Here is a 16,707-nt window from a genome sequence, read left to right on the forward strand (position 1 = left end):
TATATGTGCCAAGTCTTTGAAGGTGGCAGGACAAGTTGAGAAGGCTATTTTAAAAATCATCCTTTGTTTTATAAACAGGCATAGAGTACAAAAGCAAAGAGTTTCTGCAAAACCTTTCTAAATGGCTGGTTGGGCCCCAGCAGAGTAGATTTACTTAAATGGTACTAACAATGCAGAAATTAAAATGAGTGGCTATTTTCTTTTTCTGGCCGGCACAGACATGATGGGCTGAATGGCCTCTCTTTGTGCTGTAATTTTTTTCGTGGTTTCTAGAGATGAGAAAAGCTGAGGCTGTTCCCCTTGAGAGTGGGGAAAGTGAAGGGGATACTTGACACGGTGTTCAAAATCATGAACAATATTGATAAGTAAATAAGGAAAAACTGTTTCTTGAGGCAGAACGGTCAGTATCCAAAGGATACAGAATTCAGGTATTTGGCAAAGAAACCCAGAGGAGAGATGAAAATTGTTTTTATGTGGCAAGTTTTATGATCTGGAATGCACTACCTGAAAGGTTGGTGAAAGCAGATTGAATAATAGCTTTTGAAAAGAAATCGGATAAATACTTGAAGGGGAAAATTTTGCGTGGCTATGGGGAGAGGACAGGGGAATGACGTGAATTAGATAACTCTTTCAGAGAGGGGTAGAGAGAACATGAACAAACATTAAATGCTGTCAGAATTATAAAATATAGCTAACGACCTACTTCTTTCTCAAAAGACCTGATCCAGTTTTTTGACACCCAGCTCTACATACTTGTCACTATAAGTCTGGCAGCATCTATGGAGGGAGAAACACTGTTAATGGTTCAGGTCTGTGATCATTCACCAGAACTGGGAAAAGTTAGAAATGTAGTAATTTTGAGTAAGTGAAGTGGAGTTTTGGGTGGAAAAGAGAACAAAAAGGAAAGTCTGTGATAAGGTAGAGGGCATGAGAAATTAAATGACAAAAGGGTTCATGGTGCAAGGCCAAAGTGAGTGGTGATGGGATAAGTAAAGAAACAAAAGATGTGTCTAGAGGAGGTGTGAATGGCAGGATCATGAATGCCAGGTGAAAGCACAGAAAAGGAAGAGAAGCAGAGGGGAAAAAACATAAACTGAAAATAAAGGTAACAGAAAAGGGGCAGAGTTTAAGATCTAAAATTGTTGAACTCAATGTTGGGTCCAGAAGGCTATAAAAGTGCTGCTGAAAGATGAGTTACTGCTCCTCGAGCTTGTGTTGAGCTTCATTGGAACACAGGAAGTTGAGAAGAGAGAGGTCAATGTGGGAACAAGGTGGGGAATTAATATGACAGGCAACTGGAAGCTCAGGGTCATGTAGATTGATCGGAGGTGTTCCGCAAAGCAGTTACCCAGTCTGCATTAGGTCTCCTTCACTGTTGAGGAGACCACATCATGAGCAGCGAATGCAGTATACTAAATTGAAAATGCACCAACCGCGGTTTCACCTGGAAGGAGTGTTTGGGTTCTTGGGCAATAAAAAGGGAGGAGGTAAAAGGGCAGGTTTTGCATCTCCTGTGTTTGCATGAAAAGTTGCAGTGGGAAGGGGTGGGGGTAACTGAGGAGTGGAATAGGAAATTGTGGAGGGAGTGGTCCCTTCGGACTGCTGAAAGGGGAGATTTAGTCATATCCAATATCCTCTCCCATTCCCACAGCACCCTTCCATGCAAGCACAGGAGATGCAACACGTGCCGTTCAACCTCCTCCCTTCTCACTGTCCAAGACCCCAAGGATGCCACAATTTTCTTCTTGTTCTTTAACTTTAGTATACTATATTCACTGCTCATGATGTGGTCTCTACACTGGGGAGAGCAACTAGAGATTGGGTAACTGTTTTTATGGACCACTTCCATCCAGTCTGCAAGCATGACTCTGACTTACCAGGTTTCTATTATTTTAATTTTCAACCTTGCTTCCACTCAGATCTGTCCGTTATTGCTGTTTGACATAATGCTTCAACAATGCTGAATTTGCATAATACGTTTTAATAAACTATGCTGGAAAAATGGTTGTTGTTCTTTAAATTCAGTATTTTTCCCATTCTGAAGGAGCTGACTTTTGCTATGGCATGCCATAGAAGAAATTTCTACAGGTCATAGCAGACCGACAGTGTTTTAGCCAAGTGGCCATGTTTAATTTAAGCCTATAAACTGTGTCAGGTATTGCTCCCCTGACTGAAGTTATTTAGTATTGACTATAAACCTGCAATCTTATAGTTTACTGCAGTGTCCCAATGAAGTCCTGCAGAAACCTCTAACCAGTACACAAACATGACCCCATGCTTCCAGCCACCTGTCATTTTAATTCCCTACTTTGCTCCCACGCTGATCTTTCGGTCCTCGGCTTCCTGCTGTGTTCCAATGAAGTTCAACACACCTTATCTTTCTGGCTGGACACTTTACAGCTTCCTGGTCTCAACATTGAGTTCAACCATTTTAGATCATAAACTCTGCCCCCATTTTGTTTCCTTTTTCTTTGGTGATTTGTTTTTCTTTCTTCTCTCTCTTTTCCTTTTCTTTTGCTGTTCATGATTTTACCATTCACATCTCTTCTAGGTATATCTTTTGTTTCTTTACTTGTTGCATTACCACTCCCTTTGGCCTTGCATCATGAACCTTTTTTTGTCATTTAATCGCTCCAACCCTCCGCCCTATCACAGTCCTTCCCTTTTGTTCTTTTCCCCACACTCCCCCTTTCATTTGCTCAAAACCTATTACATCCTGATGAAAGGTCACAGACCTGAGACATTAACTCTCCACAAATGTTGCCTGACCTGCTGAGTAAGTCAGGCAGCCTACTTTGTTCTGTTTTTATTTCAGATTTGCAGCAATCACAGCATTTTGTTTTAGTTCTTGTCACTATGATCAAGGTCTGACACGAGAATATTTGGAAGTTCCACTTGCAGTTGGAATGTTGCCTGCTTCACAAATCAGATGAATATCTTCCTTCAGAACCCTTAAGGGTTTGGTGGCAAAAGCCTAAATCGCAAATCTACAGGTAGTGTGAGTTGTAGGCAATCCGCCTCTCAACAAGGCTATTATGACTCACATACATGTACCGGTAACTCAATTACCATTTCTCCCATTTCTGCCAACTTATGAAACTTCAACAATTTAACCAAAAAAAAAGGAATTCTGCAGTGAAGACATTCATCACCCCATTAATTGCTTCTCTTTAACCTGTGACAGCATGTGGGAGCATGCATCCATTCTCCTAAAAGTGAAATACCTGGGCATCGTGTATACTTTAACAATTTGAACATGGATACTTGACTCCACAGGGACAAAAGTGATACAGAAGGTGCTGATTAGTAAATTGGGGGTCATGAGTTCGTATCCCATCATAATAGGCTGTGAAAATGAATTCAGTCATTTATGAGCTGTCAAGAAAAAAAACGTTGTCAACATCCATCTGATCCACTAATAAAGTTCAAAGAAACCTACTGTTCCTAACTGTGCTAGCCTAAAGGTGACTATGCACTGTGATTTACTCTTGATGGCTTCTGAAATGGCCCACCAAGACACTCAGTTTGAGAAGTAGGGATGGGAAGCAATTATACCCTTGTCACTGCCACAATTTTTTTAAAAAGCATTAATAAATTCACAGTACCCTTTATCATGTCTTTTGCAGGCACACTTTGAAAAATGGTGATACATTTGCTTTATGTTCTTAAAACACTTCTGTGCCAAAAAGGGATGTAGTTATAAAGGTAATACAATGTAATCCAAATTTAGATAGTGGTTTTGTCTTTATTTTACATTTTTAATCCTATCCCAGCTGTCAAGTTGCCCGCCAGTGATCTTCAATCCACTACAGCAGCAACAGCTCCCCCAGTTTTCTCAGCAACAGTCATCCCAGCAGTCTGCAACCTCCAGCCCTCAACAGCAGGGAGAACAGGTGCATTTTCTTTACATGTTACAAAGCTAGTAAGTTGAATCACTGAACAGACTGCAGGACACAGCTGAAGAATGCAGCAGTAAATAGAGCTTTTGAAATGACAAGAATGTAAATGTTGAACACCGAAAACTGAAGCTTTTAGGGCTGGAGTTTTTCACTCATGCACTTGCCAGCACACAATTTTCCCCCATTCTTTATAATGGACAGGAAAATTATAACCTGACACACACTCAAGTAGCAATCCAGCTTAGAATTTTAAATTGCAAATAGGCATATTCTATAATATCTTGTGGCTTGCTTTGCAATAATGATAGTAATATGTTGCTGTATTTTAATTTTACTTTATGATTAACATTCAGAAACTTAAACTAGTATAGTATCTATGTCCCTAGAAAAAAGTGATGTGCAAAGCATAATTTTTAATCTGGTTCTAAAATTGAAAACACTTCATATAAAATATGAACTATTGCTTCATTAACGTAGGATTCATATCTAGTGTCTACAAATGCAAACATTGATAAATATTAAATCATTACTTCAATTAAATCGAGAATATAAATTTGAATGTTGTTTAATGTTAACAGTATTCATTACATTAAATGCAAAAATATTTTAAAACTTTAAACATATTTTTCTGTTTGCTTGGAGGAGGTCATTTTCATGGTCAGAATGAGCCAGGAATCTGGTGTAATTCTCTGGCTAGGACTGGAGTGAACCTTTGTTTTCAATGACTGAACTCGCCTAAATATCAAAGCAATATTGACTTTGATTTGTGTTATGCTGCTTTTGTTCAAAAGAGTGCATCAATATCTTAATTTGCATTGATTGTTTAGAGAGTGAAGGAGCCATTACTAATTGTGGAGAAATCACAGGAAAAGTTTTAAAATATTAAATAACGTAATACAATAGTGACATCTATTGATAGAAAGTCAATACTTAACAGGTGTGGTGACTTTCTTTTTTGATGTTATATTCCGTTAAGTGAGACTAAGCGCTTGTGTACATAATTTAATAATTTGGCATTGATTAAGTTATTTCAGACCAGTGAACTTTTAGGAACATTCAATTCTTGTTAAAAAAGAACCAAAGGCAGCTGAAGAATGTACTGTAAAAGCAAAAGTTTGTTGCATAATAAAATACGGAAAATGGATCATACAGAAGATCAAAGGTTGAAAGCCCCATTCTACCTAGTAAAATATTAATGTAGAAGTAAATTATTAGAAATTTTCAAAAAAAGTTTTAATTCCTGACCTCCATCCACCTGCAAATCTTGGCCCAAGTGCAGTAACTATGCTGCATAACTTATAAGTCAAGCAGTCAGTCACTTAAGTGGTTAATTTGTTACAGGATACACAAACTCAGTAACTGTTATATGCGGAATTTTAAGCCATTTATTAAATCCACAAAATTTCAGCAGTACCAATGGCAAACTTTCATGGCAGATGGTTGAAGCTGCTTTATTTGTGTTGGCTTGGGTAAAATGGGTTATTGTTTTGCTTTTTAAAATGCATGATGCTTCCCTTTTTTTTGCCAACTTCAATGTCGCACTAAACTAGGATTGTCTTTCATGTTTCTTTCTAAATATCTTCATTCATACTGGATGAAATTTTCTCACTTTTCTACTAGGTCATTCCTTCAGGTACTTAGGCTGTTGTAATTTGTGTCCCAGATTGCTTGTCTCCGAGAATCACCTTTTTATGGGAGTTTGAACTACTTTATGCAAATTAAACAGAAATATCAAGATATTTTTATGAAGAGCTACAACTGAGTTAGAAGGGAATACCTTATTAATTGTTGAGGCTAATATCTGGGAAATACATGTTCATGCACTAAACTTGTCATCCAGTTCAGAATACAAATCCTATTTTAAGAATCTGCTCTCTTTGATTATAAAATATAATCAATCACTCTTCCATCAACCAATACTGAATTTAATTAAATCCAGTCTTTGTTACCTGTGTAAGCATAAGGATTAGATCCAATGGTTTCTGGAAAATGATGAAAAAGAAATGGTGTACAGACTGAGGGATAAGTAGTTTGATTTTGCTGAATCTAGATAGAGTAGGTTCACTTCTGAACAGAACTTTTTTTCCCACAAAATTACTGAATTCTCCAGGAGAATAGTTGTAGCTGTCATCAGCTTCTTAAAATTTCCCATTAAAGTGCTGTGTCCTTGTGATGAATTAGTTTGGCTCACTGAGGTTGACATCCTTGAGAGATTTAGTCTAGAAAGTGTTCAAATAACAAATAAATAGTATTTCACACTGATGCAAAGTACCAGAGAACTCAGATGCAGGAACTCTGTTCTGTCCAGCAGAATTCTGACCAGGTTCCAGCTAGCCAGGAGCAGGCTTTGGCAGCTCAGCAGACTGCAGTCATCAACCTGGCAGCAGGTTTTGTGCCTCCACAGGCTGCAGGTACATGCTATTACTTTCATCTTCTCACTTATGTTTCTTATTCTTCCTTTCATTTCTGTCTTGAGTAACTTTTTTTCAGAAATGTCTGACCAGTCTATCAGCCTCGTATTTTGCACCTATGAACTGCTAACAATTGCTTTTTTTCCTTGGCGTCTTGTCATGCCACTTCCAGTCAGATACAGATTGCTTGACAGTATGCATTGTATTAAAAGGATTGCACCAAATCTTTGAAAGCCTGAATGCATGTATTTAATTTGTTGCACTTAACCCTTTCCCCTTGAGCTTTTTTACCCCTCCCTTACCCTATCCCACAAATGTCTGTTGCTTTGCATAGCAATTGTTCAGGGTGGTTTGGGGAGTGTACCAATCCATTTCCACTTGGTCTTTCAGTCCTTGATTATACCCAATATTGTGAAGGTCTGACTAATCAATTGATCAGCATGCATATTTCCATTAAAATTGAAGCTATTTAACCTTTTGAGTACTGAGTGTGCATTATTTTGATATAATTGAAGTTAGGAAATTGAATTATGCTCATTCTAGCTTCCATAAATCGAGGGAAAACATGCATTTTTAAACAAAATTGAACCCTGTTCAGAGATCTCTAATGTTTCTCAACCAATTACTATCATTTTAAATAGTTAATTGGACCTTGTGAAAGCTTCCACAAATATTCAAGATACTTCCAACTGAAAAACTTAAATGCCATTATCAAACAGCAAGAAATTAAATGCACCCTCAGTATATTTAACAAATTACATACCTGTAATCTAATTACATTCCATAAAATTATTTAGCTATGTTTCTGATTTAGACTAATAGGTGAATTCTACTGATCCCCTTTCTGTTACAATCTTTCCCTATCCTGGTTCCCTCCCTCATTTGAACCTCTTGTTGTCCCTCCTTTTATCCCTACCTATCTCCCCTGTAGTGTTGTCTCAGCTTGGCTCTGCTGTGAACAGACCTGGGCAAAGCCTTCCTCAGCAGAGACTCCAGCTTACATCTGCCTTGCAGCAGCAACAGCAACAAGCCTTGCAGCAGCAGCAACAGATACAAGTAATCCAGCAACTTGGCTACAGTTACATGAAATAAAAAATTCTCAGCTCCAAAATAAAGAATGGAGAAAGTCACTGAGGTGCTGCCCAAAAATCTAAAAGGTTTTGTGTTTGTTTGAATCTGGGAAGAGTTGGCAGTCAAAAAAAAATTGGGCAATTAGGATGCAATTATTTAATCACTTTGGAGCATTGAATTTACATTAATGACATCCTAGCCATCCACCTCTTTCTTGTACTTATGCTCAAGAAGTGCTTGTGGCACATTGAAAGATGAGAACTACTGCAGGTAATGTTATTGGGATACTTCCCACTTCCCCTCCCAAAAAATGTAAAAAAAACATATATACACTTTTTCATACCTGCAGTTGGAATGAAAGTCAACTATGCATTATGAAAATGGCTTTCTGTAAAAGATGCTAGTGCTCAATATGTTTTCATTGCACTTTGCTTTGGGTTATATTGTTGTGCTTTTTAAACGGAAAGAAAGTAAATGAGTCACAGCATGATGAAATTGAATCATTTGAAAATGCAAAATATAGAATTGTTTAACTTGGGATATTACACTCCAATACAATACTGAGCCTAGCACAGATGTCTCTCAGAAGTTGCTGACTTGCTGCGGTTCTGTTACCATCTGCATCCAACTGGAAATACTAAAGCATTTTTAGATCAGACGTTGACTAACAAGCATGCAGTTAGCTCTGCAAGAACAAGTGTTTGTGTGCCAAATTGTCTTAACTCTTCTGTGCCACTGGTGCTGCTTGACTGTAGTCATTAAGTTTGTGGGTTTAATTTTCTTTTCCTGTCTCCATCTTTAAACACTTCCAAAATGTTTAAACTGATTCATTTCTTTGCTGTCAAGCCTACAATTTGATCATCTGAACATTTTTCTCCAAGTCTTACAAATGTGTTCTTTTGTTCCCCTTCCGTTCCTGGCAGCAGTTACGATACTTGCAACATCAAATGGCTATAGCAGTTCAGCTTCGGCAACAACAGCAGCAGCAACAGCAACAGCATTCAGGCAGCCAGTCAAAAAGTAAAAGGAAAAGAGGGACTCCTACTCCACCCAAATCATAAACCATCTCATGTTTCTAACTTTAAGATTGCTTCTTGAACTTAATATTATTTTTTGTGGTGAAGTGAATTTTTTTTTTAAATATTTTTTTAAAAATGAAACCCAGCCATTGTATATAGTATAATCTTTTGTTTCAGCAAGAAGTCATTTTGTTAACTTAGTTTAAAAAAACTTGTACATAATGATTTGAAAGAAAAAAACATTTATTGTACAGTCAAACTTACAATAGGATTAACTATTTTCTCTCTTTCACATTTATTGTGGGTGTTACACTCTTCATCACTTCAGTGAGCAGTTTATGGACTTCTCTGTGTCTCGTTTGTGCACGAACAATGCAGTCCTGGAGTTTCTCACTGGAGAGACCACTCCCCCCTCCATATGGAAAGAAAAAGATAAGATAATTGGTAACAAAAACAGGTTGATGTTCTTATTGATATAGAAAACTTCCAAAGAATGACAGATTTTGTATTTTAAATCAATGCTGTTAACAAAAATTGGAATTAGGTACTGAAGTGGCAATAGCTAAAGTGCAAGTCTTTTGAAAAAGTGGCTTGCGCATCTTATTTGAAGGCTAAAGCACTGAATATTGTAAAACCTAGACAAATCCTTGTACAGAATGTGAACACAATTATGCAGTTCAACAAAATTATTAATTAAAACTTGTTTTTTAAATCCAAATGTCCAACGCGTAAAATAATTGCACTTAGGTGAATAAATTCTAAAACCTCGCTTAGTCCTGGTGGTTAAATCCAAGATTTTTCCATTGATAATATGATTTTGTTGTCCATTTTTCCAAAAGTTATAGTAGACTTCTAGACAACAATCACAAGGTTTTTGGGGGGTGGGGGATGGAGGGGAAAGCGAAATGAATCAAAGCCCTCTTACCCTCTTAGGAAGTGACTAATGGTCCAGGTAAAGGAACTGAAGGCCCTGTTACTGCTGGTATTGGGAGGGGAGAGAAAAGTGTTAATGGAAAGTGAGAGTTTCTGGGGTAGGAATTTAGGAAGAGGGAGTAAAAGATAAGACATGAGCAGCTGGAGTCGAATCACATGCAAGGTCAAGCTCAAAAGGTGGATGGAACATAGGAGAAAGGAAGACCAGAAGCAAGGTGGAAAATTTTAATAATGGACCAGATGTGAGGAGTGAAATTCCACTCAGTGTCAAATAGCACACCATCATTAGGTTCAGCCTGAGCATGTATGTCTGAAGTGACAGTAATGCTTTATTGTTTGTGTCATGGGGACGATTACTTTGCTATCAGTTTTGGCATATTATTCATTTCTATTTTAAATGAGAAGAAAGCAGCTCAACTGAAGCCTTCATTAGAAACAATTCCAGTTGTGTTTTTGTGGCAACTGAAGCGAGCATATTTCTAAAGATTCTTCCATTACATCACAGGTGCTATCCATTTCTCTAATTTTATTATTTAAGGTTTAAGTATTGGTAACATAAATGTTTATTAAAATCTTTAACTCAAGAGGGCTTGTAGGTGGCATGTAGCAACATTTATTTTTCAGCAGCCATAAGACAGTACCACCTGGATGAAGAATTCCAGCCCAAAACAAATTTCAGTGTAGCAAAATCACGCAAAAGCACAGATTGTGTCAAATCAGAATACTTACTATGCCAATACTTTATGTTAACACACCTGGTTTATGAACAGCACAAAGCCTATCCTCTTCATCAATTACTATAGTAGCCATTCCTGATGCCAAGGTCTCCTCCTCAGCTGTTGGATCGACAATGAATATTGTGCTTTTTTCCATAAAAATGAAAATAATCTTTTCAGAATATCATCCAAATTAAATTATAATTTAATCCCATAACAACTTTCTCCCTAGCTGTATCAATTAATGTTACCAATTATTGTATTTTGGAATAATAGGCACAAACTGAAAACTACAGAAATAATAATGCAATTTTTTATTTGTGCAAGTATGCAAGTAAATATGCATTAGAGTTAAAATAGCATTCCACTGAAAAACAATGTAAATGTTTGCTGAGCAACAAAATAATGCACTATGGCACTACACAGTTATGTTCAGGTTGTATAACAACAAAATATTACAAAATTCCCTGAGTGTACCTGACATTTACCATATAGTGGAAAAATAGCATCGTAAAGTAGGATCTCAAGACCCCAATTCTATTAAAATATTAATGACAGTCATCTTTCCAAAGCTTGTCACTTGGAATATTTAATTTCTAAAAAAATGTTCATTCATTTACACAGATACCTTCAAACTAATTTTGGTTTTCAATTAAAAAAAAAATCATACGAAATAATGGTCTAGATGGTGCAAAGTGTTGGACAGTGGCCATTAATCTTCGGGATCAGAGTTCAATTTTAGCCCAATCTGATAGGATGAAAGCCTCCTTTACATATTACCCATGAATGTTGTCGAGGCAATCTCAATCCCATCACAGACTTCTCTGCTTCTTCCTTCTATGGAGGCCCAACCAGTTCCCCAATCAACACTACCACCCTCCTCTGCCTGGCTGAACTTGTTCTCACATTAAACAACTTCTCCTTCAAATCCATTCGCTTCCTCCAAACAAGAGGTGTTGCCATGGGTCCTAGTTATGCCTGCCTTTTTGTGGGATATGTAGATATTCTTCGTTCCAGTCCTACTGGGGCCCTGTCCCTCACCTCTTTTTCCAGTACCCTGATGATTGTATCAGTAGCATTTCCTCTGAACTGGAAAATTTCATCAGCTTTGCTTCCAATTTCCAGCCCTCCCACCCCTGGCAATAAGGTATCAACCGATATTCACTATAAGCAAAATAAATTACCTCCAGTGCAGCAGCACTTGAGTATTAAACTGGGGTTTCAGCCTAGATTCTAACCTCAAGTCTGTAGTGAAGCTTGAACCTACAACTTTTTGATTCAGGGATGAGTATGCTACCAGAGCCAGGTTAACACGCTCTCACTGGGCCAAATGACTCAGTACGTGATTTGAGAAAATAAAGTATTAAAGCTATTCAAGCATCAGGAAGAGTTATATTTCTATATTAGCACTTAAAACAGCAAGTTAAATTTTTAAGTTCAATTTTACATGAACATAAGAAACAAGAGCTGGAGTAGGCTATTAGGCCGTCGAAGCTTGTTCCACCATTCAGAGAGATCTTGGTTGATCTTCTACCTTGACTCCACCTTCCTGTATGATCTATGTATCCCTTAATACATTAAAATCTATTGACTTGAATGTACTCAATGACTGAGCATCTACTGCTTTCTGGGGTAAAGAATTCCAAGGATTCACAATTCTTTGAAGAAATTTCTCCAAATCTCAGTCCTATATTGCTGATTCCTTTTAAGACTGTGACTCTGTGTCCTAGATTCCCAGCCAGAGGAAACATTTTCTCAGTATCTGCCCTGTCAAGCTCCTTATGAATGTATTATGTTTCAATGAGGTCACCTCTCATTCTTCTAAACTCTGGGGAAAACAACCTTTCCCATTGGAAAATCCCCTCATTCCAGGAACGAGTCTAGTGAACCTTCATTGCCCTCGTAGGGCAAGCATGTCCTTATGTAAGGAGATCAAAACTTGACACTGTAATCTAGGGGTGGCCTCACCAATGCCTTGTACAATTGTAGTAAGACTTCTTTACTATCATATGCTAATCCCTTTGTAATAAAAGCTAACATATATGCCTTCCTAATCACTTGTGGTTCCTGTATGCTAGCCTTCTGTGATTCACGAACAAGGACATTCAGATTCCTCTGAATGCAAACATTTCCCAGTCTCTCACCATTCAAAACACACCTTTTATGTTTCCTGCCAAAATTAATAACGCTTGGCCACATTGTATTCCATCTGCCATGTTCTTGCCCACTCAGCTTACCTGTTTTTATGCACTCTCCTGTCTGCTTACTTTCCACCTAACTTTCTACTCTCAGCAAACTTGGACATGATACACTCAATCACCTCCATCATCAGCGAAGTCATTAATACATATTATAATTGATCTTTGTGATAACCTGCTAAATCCAGCCTGCCAAACCAAAAATGTTTCTATTAATTGACCAATCCTCATTCCATGCTAATACATTATCCCAATCCTATGAGTCCTAATTTTATTTAGTTAACCTCGTGTAGTATCTTATTGAAAATCCAAATACACTACATCTACTGGTACCCCTTTATCCAACTTACTGGTCATATCTTCAAAAACTTCTTAGCAGATATGTCAAACACAATTTCCTTTTCATAAATCCAAATTGACTCTACTTATCTATATTATGATTTATTTTAAGTACACTGTTATCACTGGTACCCAAATAATAGTTTCTAGCTTTTTGCCACTATTGATATTAGGCTAACTGGCCAAAAGTTCCTCTTTTTTCCCCTCTTCCTCCCTTAAATAGCAGGGTTATGTTTGCTACCTTCCAATCCTTAGGAACTGTTCTAGAAGCTAAAGAATTCTGGAAGGTCAAAACCAATGCATCCAACATCTCCACTGCCACGCCTTTTAAAATCTAGGATGTAGGTCATCGTATCCAAGGGCTTTTTTTTGCCACTTAGTCCCATTAAATTTCTCCATGACTATTTCTTTACTTGTTGTGATTTAAGTTCCTCATTCTTGCTCATTATTTCCAGAATGTTTTTGTATATTCTACCATGAAGACACTTATGAAGTATTTGTTTAATATCTCTGCAATTCCTTATTCCCCATCATAATTTCACCTGCCGCTGCCTCTAATCGCCATGTTTTACTTTCAATAATTTCTTCCTATTTACATAGCTAGAGAAATGTTTACAATCATTTTATGGCTCTTGCTAATCTACTCTCATATTCTCTTACCAATTTCTTGGTCCTCCTTTGCTGAATTCTAAAATCCTCCTAATTCTCAGTCTTACTACTCTTTGTGGCAACATTATAAGCCTCCTGCTTTGATCTAAAACAATCTTTAACTCCTGTTGTTATCCTTGGTTGGATCACATTTTCTTTCCTAAAGGTATGTATATTTGTTGCAAATTATGTATTAATTCTTTAAAAGTTAGCCATTGCATTTCCAAAACCCAACCCAAGAAAATTAAATCCAAAACGCTACTTTGTATTTACTATACTCTAATTTTTTGCTAACTTTAATTCTACTTTTACTCCCTTTTTCCAATTATGTTCCAAGTGAAATAAAGTTGGAGAATTATCTCTACCAATCACGCAGATAATAAGTTGGTCAAATTCACAGACGATAGCAAATAGGTAAGAAGAATGAAATTGGAGATCCAGAGATCTTTGTAGACTTCATGTTCAACATATCCAACTACTGCAGAGCAGCAATCAACAGGGCCAATAGAATACAGAACTATGTAGCCAAAAGAGTAGAGTAAAAGTCAGAGAAAGCCATGCTTAAACTCTGCAGTGCACTTGTCAGACTATTCATGGAATAATGTATCCAACTCTGATCATCAGGTAAAGGAGACATTCAAGCTCTGAAGTGAAGATCCATAGACTGATCCTTATTTTAAAACTTTAAGCTGTAAGAAAAAGCTAAAGAGACTTGGGTTTTTCAATCCTAAAGGAAGACTTGAGAGATGATCTTATAGACAAGCTTCAACAATAATAAATATAATTCCAGAATAATACTTTAAATTTGGATAGCAAGACAAAGAGACAGTAATTCAAACTTGCAAAAAGTAAATTAGAACTGTCAGAAAGTTATTTTTCACAAAAAAGAGTGGTAATACATGGAATAGAATTGCAGGTAGAGCAGTGGACATGGAAATCCTGGTATGTATTTAAAAAATATATATGACAATGTCAGGGAAGAGCAAGTGGAAGGTATTTTTAGATGGATGAACTAAAACCAGCTTCCTTTCATCATTCATGTTGTGATCTTATGATTAAACAATGACATACATAATGGTTGTATTGCACTAACTGATTTGGAAATATAAAAACATATAGCCCACAGTCATAAGAGTACAGTATCTTTCACCATCTCAAACAACACTATAAGCGGTGTTACAATATTTTACACTCAAAAGTAACTCACTCATCGAAAATTGCAAATGTTGTAGCAACTGGGTGTTTTCTGATATTCAGTTGATTTTTCTGGTTCATATTAACTTCTGCCAAACCAGTTTCTTCACTGATCGATACCGATGGCAATTGAACTATAGAAAAAGAAGTTAATCTTGGGTAATCATCTAGAATGGGGATCAGTTGCAAAATGTAGCTATGGATTTTACTACAAACTGTAGTGCTAAAGGAGGATGGCAAACATTTTCATTATATTGGACTTTTGAAAACTCTGCTCTATCTTTTACAAGAAGTATTGCAAATTTGAAAGGTTATATTCTGCTGTACAGAACAAAAGTCAATAAGAATCATGAAAATTTTGCTGCACAAAATCTTTTTGCCCCATGAAGTCTGTTACTGTTTCTTTAAAAATCACCAAGGCTGATGCAATATTTACTGTCCAAATGCTTTAATATTTCTCCTTTTAAGAGTATGAACTGTTTCAGCAACAGTGTGTAGTAGAGAATTCCACATTATTACTGATAAAATTTAAGAGGAGCACAGAAAAGTGGCAAAGAGATAACACCCACATGAAAGGAAGTGTTAGGGCAAAGCTAACAAGGCCATCATCAGCCACTTCAGTAGGATTTCAATCATGTGGGAAACAAGCAACAATAAATGGATAAACATTCATGACATAAGCACATTTAAAACTAGTCACCAATGACATTTCACATCAATGCCAACAACTTCATAGTATAGAATAACAGTGATTTTTAAAATTCATACTGAAATTGTTAAAAAAAATTTAAATCTGGAACATACTAAGGTTGCAAAAATTATGTTAAATACTAAAAGTTTAAGTACATTGAAATTTAGTATGATTTTTTTTCTTATTTTTGCATGCCACACACTCATGTAATGTATTGTTACACACAATAAACACCAGTTTAATACAAATCTTTCACATGGAAAGATTAGTATTAAATGGAGGGATGACTTTTTTATTTAAAATCAGCAACAATTAGACATTAGCAGTACACAGAGAATCCAATTCAACATTTCTATATTCAAGATGGTGAGGTAATGGTATGAAAGAATTTAGGTCCGTTTCTCCCCTTGCTGAATTCCCAAATCTGGTTACGCTGCTAAGGGGAGGCAATTGGCTTACAGTCAGAATTCTCCTTGCAGGGAAAGATAAAATAAATTTGTACATTTCTTTTTAAAAACATATTCATCCTTACCATTTTTCAGTGCTGCTAGCAGGGCTATTATACAGGCATCCAACAAGTTTCCGTCATAATCTAAGCACACCATGTCACAATATACAACCCAAGCAAGCTGAAACAACAGAAACAAAAAAAACATGCATCAATACTCCAGTTAAAAACGTGTTTCTGAACCATTCTGAAGAAATCCCCTAAAGCTACGGTATAATTAAGGTGCACAAGGTATTAAAAAGCATCCAACACACAGATGCAGATCACATACTGATAAGGGTGCTACAATTTCCCTCAGTATGCCTGGGTTAAATAAGGGAAGGGAAAATTATATCAATAATATCAATCAATATTCCTGATAAATATTCTAATGAACCCTGGTGGACGCAAATGTGGGTGGGTGTCATGGCCCTACAGCCAAATAGTCTGCTGATACTCATTGTTTAAGCTCACATGAACAATGCTCACTTGGCAGGGTACTCAAAAGATGAAAAGAAGGCCACTTCTATTCTCATCTACGTGCTGCCTTTCGGTGACATCTTTCAAAGGCATAGCATTAATTTTCACATATACAATGATGACATCAGGCTCCATCTTACCACCACCTCCCTCGACTCATCCCTTGTTGCTGAATTATCAGATTGCTAATTTGACATCCAGCAATGGATGAGCAGAAATTTCCTCCAATTAAATATTGGGATGACTGAAGCCATTGTTTTCAGTCCCTTTCCAAAATCCATTCTCCAACTACTGACTCCATCCCCTTTTCCTGCAAACTGAGATGAAGCCAGTCTCTTTGCAACCTCATATTTGTGCCATCACTAAGACCACTTATTTCCACCTTTGTAGTGTCACCCAACTTCACCAGTCTCAGCTCAACTGCATCATTCATGTCTTCATTAGTTCCAGACTTGACTATTCAAATGCATTCCTGCTGTTCTCCCAAATTCTACCCTTTGTAAACTTGAGGTCATCCAAACCTCAGCTGCCAGTGTCTTAATTTGCAGCAAGTCCCATTCCCCCATCTTCCCTGTGCTTGCTGACCTACACTGACTCCTGGTTAAGCAACGCCTCAGTTTT

At 37.0% G+C, this 16,707-nt stretch overlaps 2 protein-coding genes across 11 annotated transcripts in view; one reads left to right on the forward strand and one right to left on the reverse strand.

Annotated features, from left to right (window-relative positions):
- supt20 (SPT20 homolog, SAGA complex component) overlaps positions 1–9,118 on the forward strand; it is a 92,013-nt gene extending 82,895 nt beyond the window's left edge. For 3 of the 10 annotated variants that reach the window (XM_041198532.1, XM_041198535.1, XM_041198533.1), the window contains 3 exons: positions 3,774–3,893; positions 6,211–6,310; positions 8,305–9,118. In XM_041198532.1, coding sequence (XP_041054466.1) covers positions 3,774–3,893; positions 6,211–6,310; positions 8,305–8,405 — 321 coding nt within the window. In that variant the 3' untranslated portion in view covers positions 8,406–9,118. The remainder of the gene's footprint in view (positions 1–3,773; positions 3,894–6,210; positions 6,311–8,304) is intronic. The other 7 variants (XM_041198534.1, XM_041198536.1, XM_041198538.1 and 4 more) reach the window with 7 other exon arrangements.
- The window catches only part of exosc8 (exosome component 8), a 44,227-nt gene continuing 36,145 nt past the window's right edge, over positions 8,626–16,707 (reverse strand). The window contains exons 8-11 of the mRNA XM_041198544.1: positions 15,652–15,748; positions 14,442–14,562; positions 10,089–10,195; positions 8,626–8,812 (exon numbers count right to left, since the gene is read on the reverse strand). Of these exons, the coding sequence (XP_041054478.1) occupies positions 8,676–8,812; positions 10,089–10,195; positions 14,442–14,562; positions 15,652–15,748 (462 nt within the window). The 3' untranslated portion in view covers positions 8,626–8,675. The remainder of the gene's footprint in view (positions 8,813–10,088; positions 10,196–14,441; positions 14,563–15,651; positions 15,749–16,707) is intronic.

The sequence above is a fragment of the Carcharodon carcharias genome, chromosome 11 (genome assembly GCF_017639515.1).
Source record: "Carcharodon carcharias isolate sCarCar2 chromosome 11, sCarCar2.pri, whole genome shotgun sequence".
NCBI classification, from domain to species: Eukaryota; Metazoa; Chordata; class Chondrichthyes; order Lamniformes; family Lamnidae; genus Carcharodon; species Carcharodon carcharias.